This window comes from Strix uralensis, chromosome 25 (genome assembly GCF_047716275.1).
Source record: "Strix uralensis isolate ZFMK-TIS-50842 chromosome 25, bStrUra1, whole genome shotgun sequence".
Classification (NCBI taxonomy): domain Eukaryota; kingdom Metazoa; phylum Chordata; class Aves; order Strigiformes; family Strigidae; genus Strix; species Strix uralensis.
In genome coordinates, this window is record NC_133996.1 from 793,411 (window position 1) to 814,811 (window position 21,401).

General features: G+C 46.8%; 2 protein-coding genes across 5 annotated transcripts in view; both read left to right on the plus strand.

Moving 5' to 3' along the window:
* Window positions 1–1,496: 1,496 nt before the first annotated feature.
* Window positions 1,497–8,478, plus strand: PTAFR (platelet activating factor receptor). Its single transcript, XM_074894319.1, is given in 4 exon segments — window positions 1,497–1,600; window positions 1,603–1,623; window positions 4,318–4,365; window positions 4,367–8,478. Coding segments are annotated over 4 exon segments (1,209 nt in total). The 5' UTR covers window positions 1,497–1,531; the 3' UTR covers window positions 5,438–8,478.
* A 1,059-nt stretch (window positions 8,479–9,537) lies between these two features.
* The window catches only part of EYA3 (EYA transcriptional coactivator and phosphatase 3), a 63,320-nt gene continuing 51,456 nt past the window's right edge, over window positions 9,538–21,401 (plus strand). For 2 of the 4 annotated variants that reach the window (XM_074894130.1, XM_074894129.1), the window contains exon 1: window positions 9,887–9,957. The gene's annotated coding sequence lies outside the window, so the exon portion shown is untranslated. Of the gene's footprint in view, window positions 9,618–9,830; window positions 9,958–21,401 lie in introns of those variants that run through there. The other 2 variants (XM_074894138.1, XM_074894128.1) reach the window with 2 other exon arrangements.

The following is a 21,401-nucleotide window of genomic DNA, read 5'->3' on the forward strand; positions in this document are numbered from 1 at the left end:
TTTCCTGGCACTTCCTTTCCTCAGTTATTAAGTGAAAGCTCTTTTGGCTTCTGCCATTCATCTGTTTGGAAGAAGGATGCTCAGTTGCTGTCTAATCCCAGATCTAACCAGGGACATGGAGTGGATTCCTATTCTGCCTTTAGAGGAAAATCCCAATTTTGCCCTCTTTCAGGTTTATCAGAAGCAGAGATACTTTGAGGAAACAGCTTTAAGGGCTTTCCAGATCTTTGCTGTGGTTACTTGCCTTTCCTCTACAGCTTAATTTATTTCTCATTTCCTTTGAGCTGATGTCACACGTTTCCTCTTCTCTAGTGACTCTGCAGTCATGCTGGAGTTGCTCCCATTCTGGTGTCCTGTTCTTGAGAGCTGCCTGCGTGGAGACCTTCCAGACCCAGGTCAGAGAAAATAACACTTGGAAGAAGACTGAGCAGCCTCAGTAAAACACCCGTCACTGCTCTACTAAAGCTGAAGATGGACATATTGTGCTGAATTCTTTCCACTGTGGTAAGTAGAAATTATACTTTATTAGTACTGTTCCTCTTGGAATATACTTTTGCTGATGGCATAGCTTGTGTTATCATGGTCTTTGCACCTTGCAGCCACGAGCCAGTAAATTCTTATCAGGAGAGCATGGCCCATGGGAGAGAGAGTAGCCTGAGAACAGAGTCCAGTGTTGCCCTGGCCATGCTCTGCTGTGCAACTGGCTACTTCCACCGCTAGTTCTGCACACAACGGAGTTGATGATATAACCCACTTGGGATTCTTGGCTGGTGTACTAGTGTACAAGGCAGTGGCTTGGGCTAGAGTTGCCGGGGATTTTGTTAACACAGCACAGCCTGCTGCAGCAGATAACAGGACTCACACCCACCAGCCCACAACCTGGCCATTGCACCTGTTCTCTCTTCTGCTGGCACGAAGAATATTGATGTGTTTTATACAAAGGGGAACCACTTCAACAGGAGAGGCTGAGTGAGATCCTCCATATGGTACTCCAGGGTTTAGGGGCTTAGGACATCTCACAAGTACACGGGAGATGTGAGCTCAAGTTTCTCAGGCTGAAGGGGGAAGTGGGTATTGAGTAAATTTAGTAGGAAATGGTGCCATGCTTTCTTCTAGCTGTATTTTGTAGAATATCTGGCTTGACAAGCAAGAAGGGAAAAACAAGGTTTTCTTGTGATTCACTAAAGGACCTTGGCATTGGCACTGTACAGCCTACTATTGCAAAGACAGATGAGCTTCACCAAGGTGCTGTTGGGGCCAGGAGATGGCACTGCCATTTTCCACAGCCAACCTTTGCCGGAGATTTCTAGCAGACGTAACAACATAGAGCATGTCCTTGCATTCATCTTTCTGGATCAGAGTGCAGCCCCTTAGCTCAAACCCATCTTTTGTGCAGGGCTTTGCAGTGGAGAGGGATGTGCAGGTTCATTCTCCCTTTCACCTCATCTGCTAAATCTGGTGGCTGATGGGCAGGCCTGGGGATCCCACCAGTAAAGTCCACCAGAGCTCCTGGACAAAATTTGGAGGCTCCATGCCCATGTACAGCACCAGAAATGGAGGGGTAGATGGACAGTGCCCCATGGCACAGACTAAAGGGACTTTGTGAGTAACAGTTGTGCCTGTGTATTGGATGTGGGCACTTCATTAATTCTGCTGGTGGGATGCACCACCTTCCCTTCTTCGCCCCCCAACTCTTGGTATGTTCAAGTCTGGTGCTACAGTGATAGAGCACCTGCCATTGCAAAGATTCCAGCCCCAAGCACCAGAACTATTTGCTGAAGTTGGCAGATAGAGCAGTGGATTTATGATGTAGACTTTAAAAAAACTTAAGTTCTCTAATGATCTTAGGTATTTAGCACTTTTTTTTTTTCCTTATTCTAACATTAGAATAATGTACCAAACACCAAGCTCCCCACTAGTTTCTCTTGCCCCTGTACAGCCTCACTCCTTCCCTGAATGTCTGCATCTGCTAGGTTCCCTCTTGAGATGAGAGATGCAAACCCTTCCAACTGGCATCTCTCCTTTCCAGAGATGGTCCCTCAGTGGGTGGAAGAGCTGGGCTTAGACACAAACATTTATTTAAGACCATGTTGTGACAATTAGCACTTTTCATACATAGATGAGGGTGTGGAAACAGATCCATGAGATGACCAGTAGGATTTGCCTTGGGTCCTGCATGAATCAAAAGTAGAACAGGGAACAGAGCGTGGGCCCCTGCCTGCTCTGGGGCCTCTGGGACCTGCTGCTCCTCAGGGATGTGTCAGACCTCTGTGGCCAGACCCCAAGGTGTCACAGCCCAGGCAACCCTCACCTCCTGGCTATCACCACCTGAATCAGCTACTACCACCTTTTAGAGATCAGTGGGTCCTCAGCAGGGTGACACAGATCAAGCTGAAAGAGGACAGATACATGTGTCACCTGGCCAACTGCTAGTACTGCTACAGCTCCTTGTTAATTCATATGGAACGTGGCTGAAAGATTGAGTTTAAAGTCACTCAGACCCCAGTGCTGCCCACCACGCAGCAGCCTGTGAAGGTCCAAGGACAAGCTGTGGATATCTGTAGTTGTCATGTCCTTAGGGGACCTGTGAGGGGTGAGGAAGGACAGGCTTGGGAAGATGACTATTGTTTTCCTCTCCTAACAACTGGAAAGAAGTGCCAACGGGTTTGCAGAGTTTTCTGAAGAAAGGGAGAGCTTTTCTGAGCTAGAGCTGACTTCCCCATTTGCAGAGGGAAATTGCAAATGTGCAGATGTGTAGATGAGGAACCAACAGCACATGGGCACAAAGAGAGACTCAACCCAGAGAGGGTGAGGTGGGGGTTCATGCCACTATCTGCTGCTGGGGAAGATCCAGAAAGTTTTGAGGCAGGAGGGTGCCTTCTCCAGAGGCATCATGTCTTTGGGGGAAAATGCTTGTTGTCTGTGGGGCTGGCAGAGCTGAGGCAAGCACATTACAGTGTGCAGCACCTGGCATTCCCTCATAACTCACACAAGAGGTTTAGGCTTCGTGACTGGTGGTATAGTCTACTCACTCTCGAGTAGATGTGCTGCAAATCAGGTTAAAAACCCAGCAAGTTTAGCATCAGTGAGCAGCCTAGTGTCCTTGCCGGTGGCTCTCAAGCTGATTTACCTGCATTAGTTAGTTATCCTCCCATGAAGGAAGGAGGAGAGAAAACCAAGCAGATCTGCAGGATCGTGTCATGGAGAGGTGAGTGCCTGCCCAGTGTCAGACCAGGAGTTGGTGCTAGAGCCAAGAACACGCGTGTGCATCGTCTGGATGGTAAAAGCAGCAGGTTAAAGTATTCAAGGGATTAGACTGAATCCATGTAAATCTGAGGCAAGAACACGTACAGTATTGATGATGCAGGAATTTGATATGTCCAAGCTGTAGGCAAGATTTGAATAAATACTAACTGAGGTGTGGACTGGTAATATTAAAAACCTGAAGGCATCTCTTTAGGGACAGTGTGTGTCAGCAGCCTCACCAGCCACACAGGGAAGTACAGAATTGCTGCTGCTGACACTTGCATTTGATGCAGAAATGGCGGAGGGGGGCTGGGGGGGAAGGGAGCCAGATTGGTTTGATGACAACTTGAATTCAAAATGATGGCATGATAGACAACAGCCAGGACTTCAAGAGAAATTAACTGTAGTTAAAATCAACAATGTAGCACAAAACATCACCCTTTAGGATTAGTGACTCATCTTTGCACCGAGTAAAAATATTGAGAGGTCTGGTAGCCTATAACGAAGTGGATGTGAGATACTACGGTGCCTGCAACTAAGAAAACAAATAGAATCTTTATAAGTGTAAGCAGGAAAATGTCAGAAAACAGCATGTAGAGGGTGACTCTGGAAATGGCACCATTGAGACATTTTTACCAGATATGTTTTACTTCTGGTATTTCTAGGTTAAAATAAATGCAGGTAAGTTAGAAAGAAAGCATTGGGAACCACGAGGGGAAAAAAAAAGACTCTGAAAACCTGTTTGCTTACAGTAAAAGATTAAGAAGCTTGAGACAGAGCAGAGTAACAGATTATTTTATCTAAGCACCCTCAGGCAGAAAAATCTTTTGAGATTAGAGATTAGTGATCCGAGACCCACATGGCTTCAGACAATGCTGGATGAAGACACAAAGGTAGCATGGTGTGGAAATGGGATCAAAGAGAGGACCGAGGGGACAGGGCAGGTGTCTGTGGCTGGAGCCAAGGCATGGGCAGAGCCCCTGTGGTCACAGACAGCTCAGAAGGAAAGGCGGGGTCTGGCTTAGCAATGGCACGTACTGACCAGCTCATCTTATGCTTTGTATTTTTTAGGTAAGAAGAAAAGCTACGGCAGGAAATTCTGCTTCAGACGCGCCCACTCAGCACCACAATGTCTGGAAAGGATAAAGGTGGTACCGAAGGTAGTGCGGATGTCTACATTTTATGCCACATAGACTCTGAGTTTCGCTACAACCTCTTCACTGTTTTCTACAGCATCATTTTCATTCTGGGCTTTGCTGCCAACTGCTATGTGCTCTGGATTTTCAGCCATATTTACCCCACCAAGAAACTCAATGAAATCAAGATATTCATGGTGAACCTGACAGTAGCTGACCTGCTCTTCTTGATTGTGATGCCAATGTGGATTGTTTACTATCACCACCATGGAGACTGGGTCATGCCTGAGTTCCTCTGTAACGTAGCTGGCTGTTTATTTTTTGTTAACACCTACTCTTCTGTTGCTTTTCTGATGGTCATCACATACAACCGTTACCAAGCTGTGACTAATCCCATTAAAGCTGCTCAGTTTACCACTCAGAGAAGGGGTATCTACTTGTCAGCAGCTATCTGGATCATAATAGTGGGCAGCTCTTTGTATTACCTTTTTGACAATAATACTAATCAGGAGGAGATAGAGTCAAAGAATTTCACGCGGTGCTTTGAGCACTATGACTCTTCTAGTGGTGTTTCAGCTGTTCTCGCCATTCATGTCATCATCTGCATCCTCTTCTATATCATTTTCCTTTTTATACTAGGCTGGAACATCATAATTATCAGGACCCTGTTCTCCAAATCAGTGCAGCCACGGAAGAGTGCTCATGTCAAGCAAAGGGCGCTCTGGATGGTTTGCACAGTGCTGGCTGTGTTCATCATATGCTTTGTACCTCATCACATAGTGCACCTGCCCTGGACCCTGACTGTTCTGGAGCAGTGGGAGAAGGATAACTGTGAGCTGCGCCAACAACTCAATGATGCTCACCAGGTGACTTTGTGCCTCTTGAGTATGAACTGTGTGTTGGACCCTATCATCTACTGCTTCCTCACCAAGAAGTTCCAGAAGCACCTTTCAGAAAACCTGAAAAGCATGAAAGGGAGTCGCAAGTGCTCCAGGCAAACCACGGACACAGTGATTGAGGGCACCATTCACCAAGAGGATGCCATTAGGATCTAGTTCAGCCCTGTTTGGATTGCAGATGGAGATGCGTAAATTAGTCACTCATCTTTTCTCAAGAAGAGGCACCCAGGGACACAACAGAGGACCAGGATTTTCTTTTTCCCATTAGACAGAAGAATGGACGCTCATTTCTTCTATCATATGCCAGTGGCAGAACCTGTAGTAATCTGGTAGAATAGCACCTTCTGTCCGGGCTGATGTTCTCGTGGGCACTGAGAACAGCTCAGACAATCTGCTTTTATGTGAAAGAAATGTACTATTGAGTCTCTGCAGTGAGCAGCTAGAAGCTAAGTGCACTGAAATCACCCATTGTGTCAGCCCGGATAGCACCGTCCCTGGTCCTTTGCCTGCCCAGCTCTCATGAAGAATCCAGTATCAGAGCTGTAAGGGACTTCTAAAAGGCCTGGAAGAACAGACTGAGCTGCTAGTATCAAGTGACTTTTCTAAGCAGTTTGCACGGTTCCGTGAAGAGAGTCTGAGTTGAAGAAGCTCTTGAGTGACTAGAGGGGATGTAGTCCAAGGAGTCCCTTAAATGCCATCAAAAAAGAGATCTGCACCTCTGATCCCTTCTTACCTACACGCATGGTCTGCTGGGGTCCATGCTCGACAGATGTCTGGGAGTAGCCATGATGAACTTTTGCCTTTGCTCCCAGCTCTTGAAACAGTCACGTAACTGGACTAGTAGGCAAGAAAAAGAAGAGAAATGGGTAATGCCTCAGCTCCCATCCCCAGAGAAGCATTATGTCCAAAGGGGATTATTGTCTGCCCTGGATTCTTGTATGATAGCAGAACTGGCAAACCAGCAGCCTCTTGCACTCCTGTTTAGTAATTTTTGGCTGGCTGCATGTGTCTGTGGGAATCCAATCTCACTTTGGAGACTCCAGATAACAGAAGATTATTGTCAGCATGGGCATTATGATAAGAAGAAAAAAACCTTAAAACGCTTCAGTATCTTTGTTCTTATTATTTATTTAAATCAGTGTTGTAGCAAGCAGCTATACATTATTCCTTCCCTCAGCCTTTCTATTTCTGCTACGAAGAAATGAAGCTGACTAGTTCTTGCTATCCTACCCCAAGTGAAGTATTAGGTCAGGTCATGGCCACTTCCTGAGTAAATCCGTGCTGCACAGTGATGCAGTACACCTGACAGACCTTCAGTTCATGCTCTCCAACAAGACTGGAGACTCCTTGCTCGGGGCTGGCTGCAGTCAGTTAGAGCACAGGGGAAAGTGGTTTTCCAGGGGTGCTGAGTTGTTACCAGTCATGGGACACTTGAGGTTCCTTTTCTGACCCAAATTGCTCAATCCAGCACAGGAAATTGGGCAGAGAAGGGAAGGGAACTTAACTTGTTTTCACAACAGTTTTTGGTTCCCTAAACTACATAGGAGAGTCTGCCTGATGACAGGAAAAGCGTATCATCTGACCTGTGACACTGATTATTCATATGCAAGGACAGCAGCCTTCCTACACCCACCAGAGAATGTGAAAGACAAGCTCAAATCCAAAGATAGAACCAACGTTTGTATCAGACTTTGCCTACATTCAGCGGAGATACGGGTCCTTCAGATATATCTCCTGAAGACAGTCAGGCAGCTTTTATGCTTACTTGTGTGAATGAGCAAAAGAACTAAGATGTTTCTTTTTCTAAAGCTACCTGCAAGGGCCAGCCACGCGCTCCAGGCCCAGTGCCAGGCAGAGGAAAGAATCTGATCACAACTTGATGCGTTTCCCTCCTGGTGGTGGACTCTGCTCCAGTAATGGCCACCCATAAAGAACAGCTGCTGGCACCTCTTAGCAGAGAGAGAATTCCCCCACCACGTCCCTCAGCCACGTTCAAAGCTTTGCCCTGAATCAGCAGTCATCCGAGCCACAGCACACAGTAAGAAGGGTGATTTTTGTAGTTTAAAAGCCTAAATCCTGCTTGCTGGAAGAATCAGCCTCTGTATTTCTGCCCTCCCAGATGGCACGTTCTGGCTGGGGAGCTCCTGCGCTGGCAGAAGGGAGGAGCTTTCCCCTTTCCCCCTTGCCACCCGATGCCGTAGATGCGACAGCGGAGCTCTCTTGCTTCACAGCCGCTAAAGCACTGAACAGATGGAGTCTGGCAACTCTTAGAGGAAACGAAAAGGGATTTTACATGGAGATCTGGTAGATGCGTGATCTTCTTCTATTGATTCCTGGAAAGCTTCCAAGATAGTTTACAATTAGGCTACTTACTGCGGGTAAACAACATACTTTACTCCACAGAAAACACTTGCAAGGCCAGTGTGGGCTCAGACAACAAATGTAAACTTGCATCTAAGAGGGCAAGTAAGTGGAGGAAACAGCCCTGAGGACACTTCAGGAGAATATGTTGCAGTAATTAAGTCAGTAACAGTATGTTTCTAAAAACCAGGCTGAGCTTCTACTTCTGTTCCTGGAATTACTTTCTGTTTTACCGCAATGTTGCATTACTCGACTTTGCAACAAAAAGGATCATCAAAAGTTCTTTTGAATAAAACGTGTTTCCCAAGTGTTTTGCCCTTTAACTTCTCCCACCTTCCCATCTTTCTGTATTTATACTCAAGGGAAAACCCATGTGCCCTGGTTTCAGCTGGGATAGAGTTAATTTTCTTCCTAATATAGTGCTGTGTTTTGGATTTAGGATGAGAATGTTGATAACGCACTGGTTTAGTTGTTGCTGAGCAGTGTTTACACTAAGTCAAGGACTTTTCAGCTTCTCATACTGAAGCGAGGAGCTTGTGGGGGGGACACAGGCAGCCGGGAGGAGACCGCAGCCAGAAGAGCCGACCCCAGCTGGCCAAGGGCTATTCCATACTGGATCAGAGCCGACCCCAGCTGGCCAAGGGCTATTCCATACCGGACCACATCACGCCCAGTATAGAAACTGGGCGTAAAGCTGTCTGGGGGCTGGTGCTTGGGAACCGCCTGGGTTGGTTGGTGGTGAGCAATTGCATTGTGCATCACTTGTTCTGTATATTCTAATTCTTTTACTGTTATTACTTTCCCTTCCTTTTCTTATTAAACTGTCTTTATCTCAACCCACGATATATTACTTTTTTTTACTATTATTTTTTACGATTCTCTCCCCCGTCCCACTGCGGGGCAGGGAATGAGTGAACGGCTGGGTGGTGTTTAGCTGCCTGCTGGGTGACACCTCGGTGCCACGCTGACACAGCCTGAATTTGCAGGGTGTTCTTTCTTTTTAAATCACCACATGAAGTCTTGAGAAGTGGTGAAATGAAAGGCTCAGCAAGTTTTGACCTGCTGAAAGGGGAAAGAAATGGTTTCAGGGAGGAAACGCCTTCTGACAACTCTGCTAAAGTTCTGAGAAACTCAACCCGAAAAAATACCCGAACTCTCCGTCCTGCACACGGGGGAACTTTTCCGCAGACACCCCATCAGGCGGCTCGGACGCTCCAGCTGGGAAGTGACCAAGTTCTCAATCATTGCGCTGCAACACCCGCCGCGCTCGGACCAGGGGGCGGCCCAGGCCCGCAGCGGGGCACGGACAGAATCACAGAATCATCGAGGTTGGAAAAGACCTTGAAGATCATCCAGTCCAACCGTTAACCCAGCACTGATAGATCTCAACTCCACCAGATCCCTCAGCGCTGGGTCAACCCGACTCTTCAACCCCTCCAGGGATGGGGACTCCCCCCCTGCCCTGGGCAGCCCATTCCAACGCCCAACAACCCCTTCTGCAAAGAAATCCTTCCTAAGAGCCAGTCTGACCCTGCCCTGGCGCAGCTTGAGGCCATTCCCTCTTGGCCTGGCGCTGGTTCCTTGGCTCAAGAGACTCATCCCCCCTCTCTGCACCCTCCTTTCAGGGAGTTGCAGAGGGCCATGAGGTCTCCCCTCAGCCTCCTCTTCTCCAGACTAAACCCCCCCAGTTCCCTCAGCCCGGCCGAGCCGCGGCCGCCAAGCCCCGCTCAGCCGCTCGCCCCCGGCGCCCCACGGCCCCGGCCCGGCCGCTCCCGCCGCTCCCGCCGCCGCCTCCGCGCTCCCGCCCCGGGCCCAGGCGCCGCCGCGGCCGCCTTAGGGCCGGTGACGTCACTTCCGCCGCCGCGCGCGCTGCTTCCGGGCGGCTGCGGCGGGCGGGGGCGGGGAGTGGCGGGGCCGCCGCTGCCATGTCCGCTGCGGGACGCGCGCCCGGGCCCGGCTCCGGAGCCGCCTCTCGGTAAGAGCCCGCTGAGGGGAGCCCGGCCCGCGGCTTCGCGGCTCCCTCCCGCCCCCCCACCCCCGCTCGAAGCGCGCTTCGCCCCGCGGAGCCCCACCCCCCCCCCACCCCCCGGGGCCCAGCGGGCCCGAGCTCTCCTCGCCTGTGAAGCGTGTGCTCCCGGCGCGGGCCCGAGCAGCCGGCGGCGGACGGCGCTGGGTTACAGACCCTCGGCCCCGCAGCGCGGCGGGGGGCGCCCGGCAGTGCTGGGGCGTCAGCCGCTGCCGGTGGTGCTGGGAAGAGCTGGGAAACGGCCAAAAGGTGCAGAAAGACACTCCCTGAGTCCCCCAGGTTAGCTCCGGTGAGGAGGAGGGGCTGCCGCGAGGTAACCGGGAAGAAGAACTCGCCCTGGGCCGCGCCCGGGGCTCGGGGGGCTGTGCACAGGGCCAGCAGCGGTAGGTGGCCCCGGCTCAGGGCAGCCCAGCTCGGACTGGGTTGGCTTTGCGAGGAGACAAACACATCAGCGCTCCTTGGATGGGCTGAGTCGCTCACGCTGGAGCTTGTGCAGACAGGTCCAGGAGGAGGTGTTTGGGCTTGGCAGGGCCACGATCAGATGGGCTTCACAAGCTGTGCTGGATGCGGATCAGCTCTGCTGGACGTTCCTGGTTCTGGGAATGCTGCACAGAGTTGCCGAAGCTTTATGTGGAGCCAGCTCAAGCACAGCACGCCTTACTAGTTTGGTTTCTGCGCTGCATGGTGTGGCTAAATTGTTTCCAGACTGGAGCTAGTCCTTGATGTGACATAGCTGCAGTAATTCAGATGGAGCATCGTACAGAAAAGTCTTGGTAGACTTTGCTTTCAGTATGGAGCTAGCTCTGCTTCTGTGATGCACTCCATCTGTAGTGTAGTAACTTCCAACAGGTAATTAAAAGTCAACCATACTGATTAAGATAAGATTTTACGATTATCTGCCTCTGTTGTTTCTTTTCCTTCAATTTTGTCTGTTGCAGATTATCTTAAATTCACGATAGTGAGTAAGGTTTTGTTGAGAAGCATAGCAATTCACCTGCCTCGAGTCACTATTTTCATTATAAGCTACTTTTAAAAATGCGTGAAGATAGTGGCTTCCTCAACCCTCAAAACTACTGACCTATCAGACTGTACCTGTCATGTTCTGGGTTTTTTCTTATCCCTTCATGGTGCCAGACTTCTTACTTGCACAGTCCTGCAATCCAATTTTTGCCACACAAACAATGATACGCAGGTACATTCTCACTGCTCTGTGTCTTAAAGGGAGCTGAGGTTAAGGTCTCAGGGTTTACAAGCTGTTAGAATTACTTCACAGTCTTTCTGCAGCTTTCGCCCCCCTCTCAGCTCTTCCCTGCAACCTCAGCAGCAGTTTTGGCACCCTGGTCACTGTGTATTGTTGGGTTGTGTGACAGATTTGATTGAAAAACTGTGACTTGCCCATCACAGATGTGTGCCATAGCTGTAATAATTCCCGAGTAATCGGGGACTTCGGGAGGATTTATAGCTTCTCAAAACTTTGCTCTGTAAATATCCAGATGTTGAATGAGTTTTGGATTGAATATGTCAGAGCACACCTTATTAAATGGGTTTCCATGTTTTGTGTTAATGGGTTGGAGTACCTCTACGGCAGATTAATGTATGATTTCCTAACTTTCGTGTACCAAAGGGTAGTTATATATGACTAAACATAAAAGCAGATAAAATATACTGGAATATTTTAACTGAATGAAAAGCCTAGCAAGTAGTGTGTTCCCATGTGTAAGTCATGTTATGCATAAAGATTCAAGGCTTAAAGCAGGTAATACCTCACTGTGGACATGAATAACTCAGTGCCTGTATTTTTAGTTATCAGAAGTAGGTTTGGGTTTTTTTTTTCCTTCCCTGCAAGTCTGCGCTCTTTTTTTTCCCTGAAAGGTGCTCCTAGAAAATGGATGTTTGTTAAAACTTGTACTGGCTCTGCAAAACCCTGTGATCGAAAAAGGACCTGTCAGGCTGGAGACGTGCAGGAAAGTTCTGGGGCGTTAAATGGAATCACCTCAGAATTTAACAAATGGTATTTTATGTATGATCTTGTACCAAGCAGTGTCTATGGACAACCCACCTCCAGGCAGCATCGTCTCTTGCAGCGGTTCCTGAGTGTTTTTGTCACCTAAACCATGACCAGTGGCACACACTGGTTAGCCATAAGTTGAGGAAGGTCTTTTTCAGCTTTTTCTTGCTTTGTCTTATCCTTAATTTATTCTCTTCCTTTCATCCTAATTTGTCTGGAAGTTTTTCCTTTAATTGGTTAAAGGGCAGCAAAACAAGCCTCTCTCCAGCACTCTTCTCTCCAGTGGCCCCTCTCCAGCACTGACTCAAGGATAGTTCTTGCAGAGGAAGCACTCCAGTACCTGAGGGAGTGACTTCAAATCCTTTCTTCCTTCTGGCAGCCGCTTTCAGAGCTTCAGTGAAGGTGGTGCTGCAAGGGTTCAGGTCTCATCCTAACGTGTTACCCAAACCTGATGTTTAGGAGAGTGCTGTGAGCAGAAGACACAGCATGTCATAGCAGGCTGCTCAGTGGATGGTGTCATTTTGATCCACAGCACACCACGCTGCTGTCTTGTCTTTTCCAGGTTGTCACCGATCAGTCCTATCACTGGGCAATATAACTAGAAAACAAGCTTTGTATTTACAAAAATAATTTATCATTGTGATGAAGCTGATCGGGAACTTTTTCCGTCTCTTAAATAAACTTCTGGGGTTAAAGGTACAGCTAGTCTCATTTCAGAGGTGACTGAACAGTTCTTTGGCTCTGCAGAAGCTGGGTCTCTCCTGAGCTGAGACCCATCTACAGAGCTCTTCTCACATCCCAAGAGCTTCTTCCGAGTCTTGAAATTTGTGTTGTTAGGGTTTGAATACTAACAGTGCTGTTTCTCTGAGAGTCACCAACTGGAAGATAACATAAAGCGTACGGCAGCTTTAAACCTTAGGTGATAGTTCATATTTCTGTAAATATCGTACTATCATATGTAATTCCATTTTGAAGATTTTTTTCTCATGCAAATGTCTTTTCTGTGACAAATTTTTTTCCTTATTCTATTTGAGAGAGCTTAGGAAATTTTTCCTTAAATATGATTAAGATGATTGGGGTAAAAAAAATGCATATTCAGGACCAGGATCATTTGAAAAAGTAGGTGATTATTCTTCAGAGCAGAAAACAAAGTGGCAGCTGTTTTCAAAACCATGTGGAAGTATTCTGTAGTAGGCTCAATTACTGGTTCCCTATCAAAATTTCCCCATGCTGCTTTTTTGGTAAAGGCATAGTTGTTCTCATATGCGTATTGGGGAAAATACTGTCACAGAAGACAACCCCATTGGTTCAAGGCTTTGAACTTTAACACAGAAGTCTGGTCCCATTTGCAATAGATCTGATCTTTTCTTCAATATCTTTATAAAAGCTCTTGAAATTTCAGAAGCTGTTGCCTTGATTATTCTGTGTACTTTAAATCTTCAGTTCCTGTCCATCTAGAACTTTTGGGTTATAGGGAGGGGCGCTGCCCTTTCTAAAAGATAAAGGGTCTCAAACATAACAGGGACTACTTTTTTTTCTTCATTAGCTTGGCTGGTATTCTGGAGAACTGTAAAGACACACATGGTTTAATTCTTCTTTTTCTACTGTATCATATTTTTTTTCTATGCAGTAGTTAGCTGTTATGCCAAGACTGCTGCTATTTGATCTTTCTGGAGATGAGGAAAAATTCATTCTTCTGGCTTAAAAAAAAAGTTACAAAATAGTCACTCTTGCCTGACCTGAAGACAGCCAAAAAGTCCCCATGAGTCAGTGATACCACTGCTGTCAGCATTTTAAAGTAAGATAGCAAAAGCAGTTTGACAGTTCTCTGAATTATTAGTCTGTGTAGTAGTTTTCCAGGACCTAAAGAATTTAACTTTACACTGAAGAAAAAACAGCACCAAGTTGTTGAGTAAGTTTCTCTAATCTCTGAATGAAATTACCTTTTTTGTTGATGCTGTTATAAAAAACATATATAATTGGTCTTTACTGAAAGTGTTAGTTCTTGCTGAACTACTACCAGAATCCAGTGTATATCGTGCAGGTTCTTTTTCCAATGATGGAAGTAAAAAGTGGACTAGTTCAAGAGAGTTTTTGGCAGACTCTGTTAGCTGGAACGGGCCTAAGTCAAAGATGACAGCTCTTTGGGGAGTTTCTTCATGTTGACAGATTTTGGAGCTAAAAGGAAGCAGAGAATACCGTGGACTGTGCTTTCTCAAACGTATGTTAAGCAAGAAGATACTAATTCCTTGGGCTGTCATTTAGCCTGAAGGCACGTGTCATCCTGCTGCTTCTGCCGAAACTCCCTCCGTGTTAGTCACTCACTCGCCCAGGGCCCCTGGCTTCCCTGGGGATGGGCTCGTGGTCACGGGTGACAGAGCTACCAGGGCTCCCAGAGCTGGGGAAATGAGCTGTGCCTGTGTTCCTTGCCCATCCCAGTTGTCAAATAAAACTGATTGTAACTTAATGGAGTGTAGGGTTAAACAGTCATTGATTACAACGGCAGTAGTTTGCATAATGTGATTCACTGTGCAACTGGTATCGGCTAAAATTAAAATACACAATATTATCACTTGCCACAACGCAACTAGTTACAGATATCTTAGTAAAACGATGACCTGGTCATTCATCAGTCCGCATTCATTTTGTGTTCTAGATTTTCTACAATCATCAGAAACTTCAGAACATACAGCACTATATTTGCTAGGATTTATTTGGTTGGTTAGGGATTAATTGTTAATGAGAAGGTCTGAAGAATATGTGTTAGAGCAATGAAGATATCTTCATGATCTTGTTTGTTTTCTCCTGGAAACTTGCACATACCAGAAGGTTGGAGGACTTGGTTTACATGATGCCTGAAGCAGTGTAATTAATTTTCTTTTTTCGTTTTGTTTTGTTTATTTTTTAAGTATTGACCAGAGAAAAACACACACACTGCGGAAAGGTGCAGACGTGAAGTTTGAGTCTCTTCTTGTGACCACGGTTGTGTGAACCCTGAAGTCTTATGCTTTTCTTTATCTTGCCTCCTCTTTTTTTTTCTCTCCTTAAAAGCTGTAACTCAGGAAATGCAGTAAGTTGAAAAAAACCCAAACCACAAACCAAAAAAAAAAAACCCAAAACCCCCTTGATGGCTCTCCATTAATCTCTTTTGTTGATCTTTGTAATATGTGTAGTTACCATTTGCCTGAATCTGGTAAAATAGTCTGACAGACCCCTGTGGATCAAGAACAATCTCAAACAAAGCTTCTATCTTAATGAAATATCAGACCTTTCCCGCTGAGTTTCCTTTGTCCAAATCTTTGGTATGTGTTGTCCTACTCCTTTGGGGCCTTCAAATGATTTTTCTGTGTATGTAGCAGAAGTTGAACATGCATTTGGTGACCCTGTGATGTTGCTGCTTGTGAATGAACCCAGAGGCTCACTAATTGCAATAGTGAGTAGTAAATCATGGTGGGTTACTGAATGCATTGCTGTTCTATGTTTAGAAGAAGACTTGAAAGAATGCAGGGAGCAAAAGCTATCTTTCTCTGTAGTAAAGAAAAAGTTTCAAGTAGGACAGGTTGAAAGACTGAAAGCTTATATCACTGCAGTTTTGTTATCTAGAAATATATTTTTGTTTTCTGGAGAAGAGAGTTGTTGAGTGGAATGAGTCATTGTTTTTAGAAGTTAATATATTTGAGTATTCTTGAACTGAAAATATTTTGTATGGGCTAAATATAAAAAGTTATGTAATGACTAGACTGGCAGTTAGATAATTCAAATAAATAATGACATGAAAGAGAAAAAAGGAAATGGGAATAGATGGAAAGACAGCAGGGAAGAGAAAGGAAATCTGTTTTTACTGTGAAGGTTTTGTTGTCCTGGCTGCAATATATTTTGAGGATTGTGTAGAAACTTTGTACTGTTTTTGTGCATTTGAATGTAGCTTTTTTACTTATTGTCCTAATCTGGAGCATAGGTGTTGTGGTTTAACCCCAGCCAGCAACTCAGCCCCACACAGCTGCTTGCTCACTCCCCCGCGGTGGGATAGGGAAGAGAATCGGAAGAGTAAAAGTGATAAAACTCGTGGGTTGAGATAAAGACAGTTTAATAGGAAAAGCAAAAGCTGCGCGCATAAGCAAAGTAAAACAAGGAATTCATTCCCCACTTCCTATCGCAGGCAGGTGCTCAGCCATCTCCGGGACAGCCGGGCTCCATCGCATGTAATGGTGACTTGGAAAGACAAACGCCATCACTCCGGAAGTCCCCCCTTTTCTCTTTCATCCCCCAGCTTTATGTGCTGAGCATGAGGCCATGTGGGCTGGGACATCCCTGGGGTCAGTTGGGGTTGGCTGTCCCAGCTGTGCCCCCTCCCAGCTCCTTGTGCCCCCCCAGCCACTCGCTGGTGGGGTGGGGTGAGAGGCAGGAAAGGCCTTGGCTCTGTGTAAGCCCTGCTCAGCGATAATGAAAACATCCCTGTGTTAGCAACACTGTCTTCAGCACAAATCCAAAACACAGCCCCATACTAGCTACTATGAAGAAAATTAACTCTATCCCAGCTAAAACCAGCGCAATAGGTAAGCTAGAAGCACTCACAGAAAATAACAGCCCCTTTTCTTTTATAAAAAATAATGCATGACATACTCAGGATCAGCTCAGAGATTCTTAGGTTGCATGTGAGTTGGTCACTAGTAGCACATGTTAATTATGATTCTTACTGAAAAGGACCTGAACTAACATGAAAGAAAAAGAGAATTGGGAGAAAGAGATATTTGGGGTAGATCTGGAAAAAAAGTCGTCAGGCATTTCTTTAGCAAAATTGTACCTAGGAGAGGAGATGAAGCTTCCGTTTGTGAGATGTTAGTTCTTACTTGAAAGTTGACTGATCTGCCAGGAGCAGAGCGGGAAAAGGATTTTGCCAGTGAGCTGGAGCAAGAAGTAGTGACTCTTTTACCATGTAAGTCTGTGTGTGTTTGATACCTGTTGGTGATGCCAATTGTAAGTTCTGGGGTTGTTGAATTCCAAATGGAATGTGTTCATTGTTGTTTGGGGTGATTCGTGACACAATAGTTGTAGATATTGTAATCATATAAATTATTTTAAAGTATGATTAGGGATTTTATTTGATGGTGATTATGGAGGGCTCACCTCATGGTTATGTGCTGTGACAAGCGTCTCTGAGATGCAGGGGAAGGAGGATTTCACTGGGCCTGCAGTAGTGCCAGGGTACCAGCGGCTCAGAAATGGTGGGGTAGGGTATATAGTGGAGATGGGCACTGTGCATGAAGGATTTTTATAAAGGGTAACAGCATTACAAACACAGGAAAAGAGAAGCACTATTGGGTCTGTATGGGTGGAAATCCCAGAGCTTAAATGTACTACTAGGATTATACTGTCAGCCCCTGGATCAGGGCAGTGGTAGTGATCAGGAGCTATTGATCAGAGAAACTGCAAATCTGGGAGAGTTACAGTGGGAGATTTCAACTACTGGACAGAGACCAGTTCTGTGCCTCATCAGGAGGTGAGGTAGAGAGAACATTCTTCTAACTCAGTAAAGGACTGCTTCCTACAGCAACCAAGTTTAAACTGACAAGAGAAGCTGCTTTTCAGAGTGTCGTGGTGCATAGGACCTGCTTTAAGCTTGTAGTGGGATGTCTTATAGCAACCACAGTACAATTAGTTATAACTGAGTAGAAGGGGACAGCAGACAAATCCAGCACATGCATATTCAATTTCAAGAAATATAAATACCTAAAAATGAAGCAAGTAGTTTAAAAATCCCCCAAACCATGAAAAGATCTGCCCCAAAAGTGAGCAGCCTGCAGGGAGCTTGGAGTCTGTTCAAAAATTACTGTGTCAGAAGCCAAGACATATTGTTTGAAAGTGAACAAATTGCACCCTGCCCCCCCCCCCCCCCCATTCCTGCATGGCTCAATGGGAAAGCTCAAAAAACATAGTGGGGAAAAGATGAGCATGGCAGGTGAGAACAGGAAAATCTGTAGCATAGCAGATTCAATGTAACAGGAGAATTAAAAAGGGCGAAAAGTAAGTTAGAGAGCACCTTGCACAGGGGGTTCAAACGAGTAGTAATGCAGTCTCTAAATCCATGAAGAGCAGGAATCCAGGTAGGGATTGTGTGGGACTGCTCGGTGACCAAGGGTGATGGAATGGGCACCTGGGGAGGGTAAAGTGTAACAGAGAAGCTCAGTGAATTCCTTGTTGTCACTGTTAACTACTAACAATGGGCTTTAGAGGACATGTGACTGACTTCCAGCAGTAAGATCTTAGAGTTATAAAGGACAAAATCACTGCTTATCGGAAAATACAGTCCGTTGGAAAAGAGTCAGCATGGCTTCTGTAAAGGGAAGTTCCACCTTGTTAATAGACCGGAATTCTGCAAGTGCATGGGTAGAGGGAAGCAACAGATATAATCAAATTTTCATAAGACATTTGACAAAGTTGTAGTTAAGAAGCTAAGTTTCCCCAGGCTTGGAGGAGAGGTTCTCTGTCAGTGGAAAGCTAGTGAAAGCATTTGGACTGCAGGGACCTCGTGAGGTGGCCTCCTTCAGTCTCCTGCTCACAGAAGGTGGGTTGCTCAGGGTCTTGTCCACTGGGGTTTTGAAAATGTGCAAGGGTGAACATTTCACCAGCCCTGTGGATCGCTCTTCCAGGGCGGGCCACTCACATGGTGAATAAATTTTTCCTCACATTGAACCAGGGTTTTCCTTGCTGCAATTTATGACCATTACCTCTTTCTCTAGGCACTTGAGATGAGTCTGGCTGTGTCTTTTCTATGATTTTTTTTAGCCTAGCTTGAGGAAAGCCTCCATTGCTGCCAGGACTCACAGCTGACTCACGATGAACTTCTTGCCCACCAGCATCTCCAGTTTCTTTCCTGCATAACTGTGACCTCTCAGTTTGCTCCCAGCCTGTCCTGTTGCATGGGGTTGCTCCATCCCCAGGGCAGCACATAGCACTTGCCCTTGTTGAGCTTCACAAGGTCCCTGCCAGCCCACTGTTCTAGCATGTCACAGTCCATCTGAATTGCAGTTCTGCTTTTCAGGCTTTTGGACTGCAGCCCCCAGTTTGATCTTATCCACAGGTTGGTTTTTTTTTGACCCGATGTTGTGTACTGTTGCACTGGTCATGATGATGTTACTATTGTGTCCACTGTCAGCTCTTGTAGGTAGCTTTTTGTTACCAGTCACTAGCTAGATTGTAGACCTGTAATCACAGTCCTTTGTACCTGGCAGTCCAGACAGCTTTTCATCCACCATGTTGTCTGTCCACAGTTTATACCCGCCCACTGTGGCTGCAAGAATGCTGAAGGACTCTGCATTACTCAAATGAGATACAGAATATTTATAGCTCTTATTCCACAGAACAAATCATTTCACCAGAAAGGGCAGTCGGGTTGGCCAGGCACCATTTACCTTTGGTGGATCCATGCTTCTTGTTCCTAGTTGTTTTCTTGTCCTTCATGTGCATGTGAGTGGTCTCCATGTGGATTTGCTCCATAGTCCCCTGAGACACTGGGGGGAGACAGGCAAGTCTGACTGGCCTGTATCTCCCTTATTGCCTGTCTCGAAGGTGACATTTGCCCTTTTGCAGTCATCAGTCACCTCCTGGATTGATATGACCTTCAAAAATGATAGAAAACAGCTCTGTCTCCATTCTATTTAGTTTTATGTAGTTGTGTAAATCCAGTTTTCTTAAGGCAGTCTCTAATTTCATCTTTCTGTACCATCGTTAGTGTCTGGGAGCAGCAGGGACACACTAGTCCCTAAGGGAAGGGGTGCGAAGTGTGGCAGCAAGGCAGGCAGCAGCAGTGGCCTCACAGCAAGGGTGCAGTCCCTCAGGGCCCATGGGACAAGCTGGACAAGCAGGTGATAGCTGGTGGCCATGTTAAGGCCAGAGCCTGGGTTGGCAGATGGACCCACAGTGAGGCAGCTTTGCAGTCAAGCTGGGAAGTCAAGTTTGTAGCTCAGGTGGGTACCAAAGGTGAGAGCTGCAGCTTAAAAACAGCTCCCAAGGCAGGGAATGGAGACCTTCGCTGAAGCCTCCAGTAGAGCTTTCTGGAAAAGCTGTCCCCAAGGTCACCAGCTGTATTATCTTGGCCCTGAGCCCAGGTAACCAAACCCCCCGGGAGCCCTGACAGGTGGCACTTTCTTCCTCCAAGCTCTGCCATGAGGCAGGAGGACTTGGGAGGCCTAAGAGCAGACCTTGACAATAAAGCCTGAAGCAAGGAAGACATTGACTACCTCAGCCATTCCTGTGTCCTTGCTCAGTTGATCGCCTGCCCTGCTCTGCATCTGACCAACATATTTCTTGGTCTTTTGCTGCCACTGTGCTCACAGGAGCCCTAGAAGCCCTTCTTGTTGCCCTTTGCATCCCCTGCCAGATTTGAGCCAGCCAGGCTTCTAATCTCTGCATGCTTCATCAGTTCTGGTGAAGTCCTCACATGTGTCTGATCTTTGCTTGACCTCCCATATGTTTGCTTTTTGAGCTTAGTCAGAAGTTCTCTGTCCAGCCAAAGTGTCTTCCTTCTGCATCTGCTCATTTTCCTGCGTGTTGGGGTGGACTGTTGTCTTGTGCTTGGGGGAAGCTGTCCCTGAGGATCAGCCATCTCTCCTGGGCTGCATTGCTCCTTCAGGCCCTCTCGTAGCACCGTACCTATCAGATCAGTCTCCTGAACAAACTGTAATCTGGCTATTCATTTTGTTTTCTTCTGGGATCTTGAACTCTTACCATGTCACATCACCACACAAAAAAATTTCTTTGATGCATTGAGAAACCTGGCTTTTGTTCGCCCCACTGTGTTGCTCTCACAGGGGGTATTGGAGTGGTTAAAGTCCCTCTTGCAAGCTGTGGTCTGCGATCACAAGGTTTCTTCAGCTGTTTAAAGATTCACTTCTCGACAGCGGATATGTAGTGGACGTCCACCACGATACTCCACTTTTGGGTACCTGTGCAGGTCTGTCCATCATCCTGCAGCGGAGCTGGTTTGTCTGAGAGATTTTGTCACCCTGCCTTACATCTGCTGTTCCCTACGCGGGGATGGAGCAGGTGCCTTACAAAGGGAAACTGAGGACTGGGCCTCTGAATTGGAGAGAGAAGGTAATGAAGGTGTACGGAATCCGGTAGGCAGGGGCTGTGCTGAGAGCAGAGCTGCTCTCCCAGTCCTGCCGTACTGGGGCTGAAGGCGCTCGGCAGCTAATTACTGTAAAACAGCGAGAAATTCTTTATGCGGCAGGTCCGTGCGCTGCCCTGGGCGGCTGTGGGAGCTGCCGACAGCTCCCAGTTCAGAGAGGGATGGGACAAATCCATGAGTGGATGCTGGAGGATGAGGCAGGGATGTCCCCTCTGTGGTGCCACGCTTGTGGCTGCTGGAGGGGCGTGCGGTGGGGGGTGGCCAGGCTCACGCGCTCCCCGCGGCTGTCATCTGCGGACGGCGCTGGGCTGGGTCTGGGCTGGGTCGTGCGGCCCATTTGTCTGACCCGGTCGGGTGTTCCTGTGCTCCCACCTGCTCCTGCCAGCAGGACTGATGCTGTGTGAAGCAAATGGTGTAGTAAATCCACTTAATTAAATCAGTGCCTCTTTCTGAGAACCTGAGCATTGAACACTTATCATTTAAACTGTTTTTTTCCCCAGTAAAAAATCTCAAATATCCAGTACTTTATTCTTTCTTTAATATTTTTGAGCAGGTTACTCTAGCAACTGTTGTTGCTAAGACACAAATAGCTACA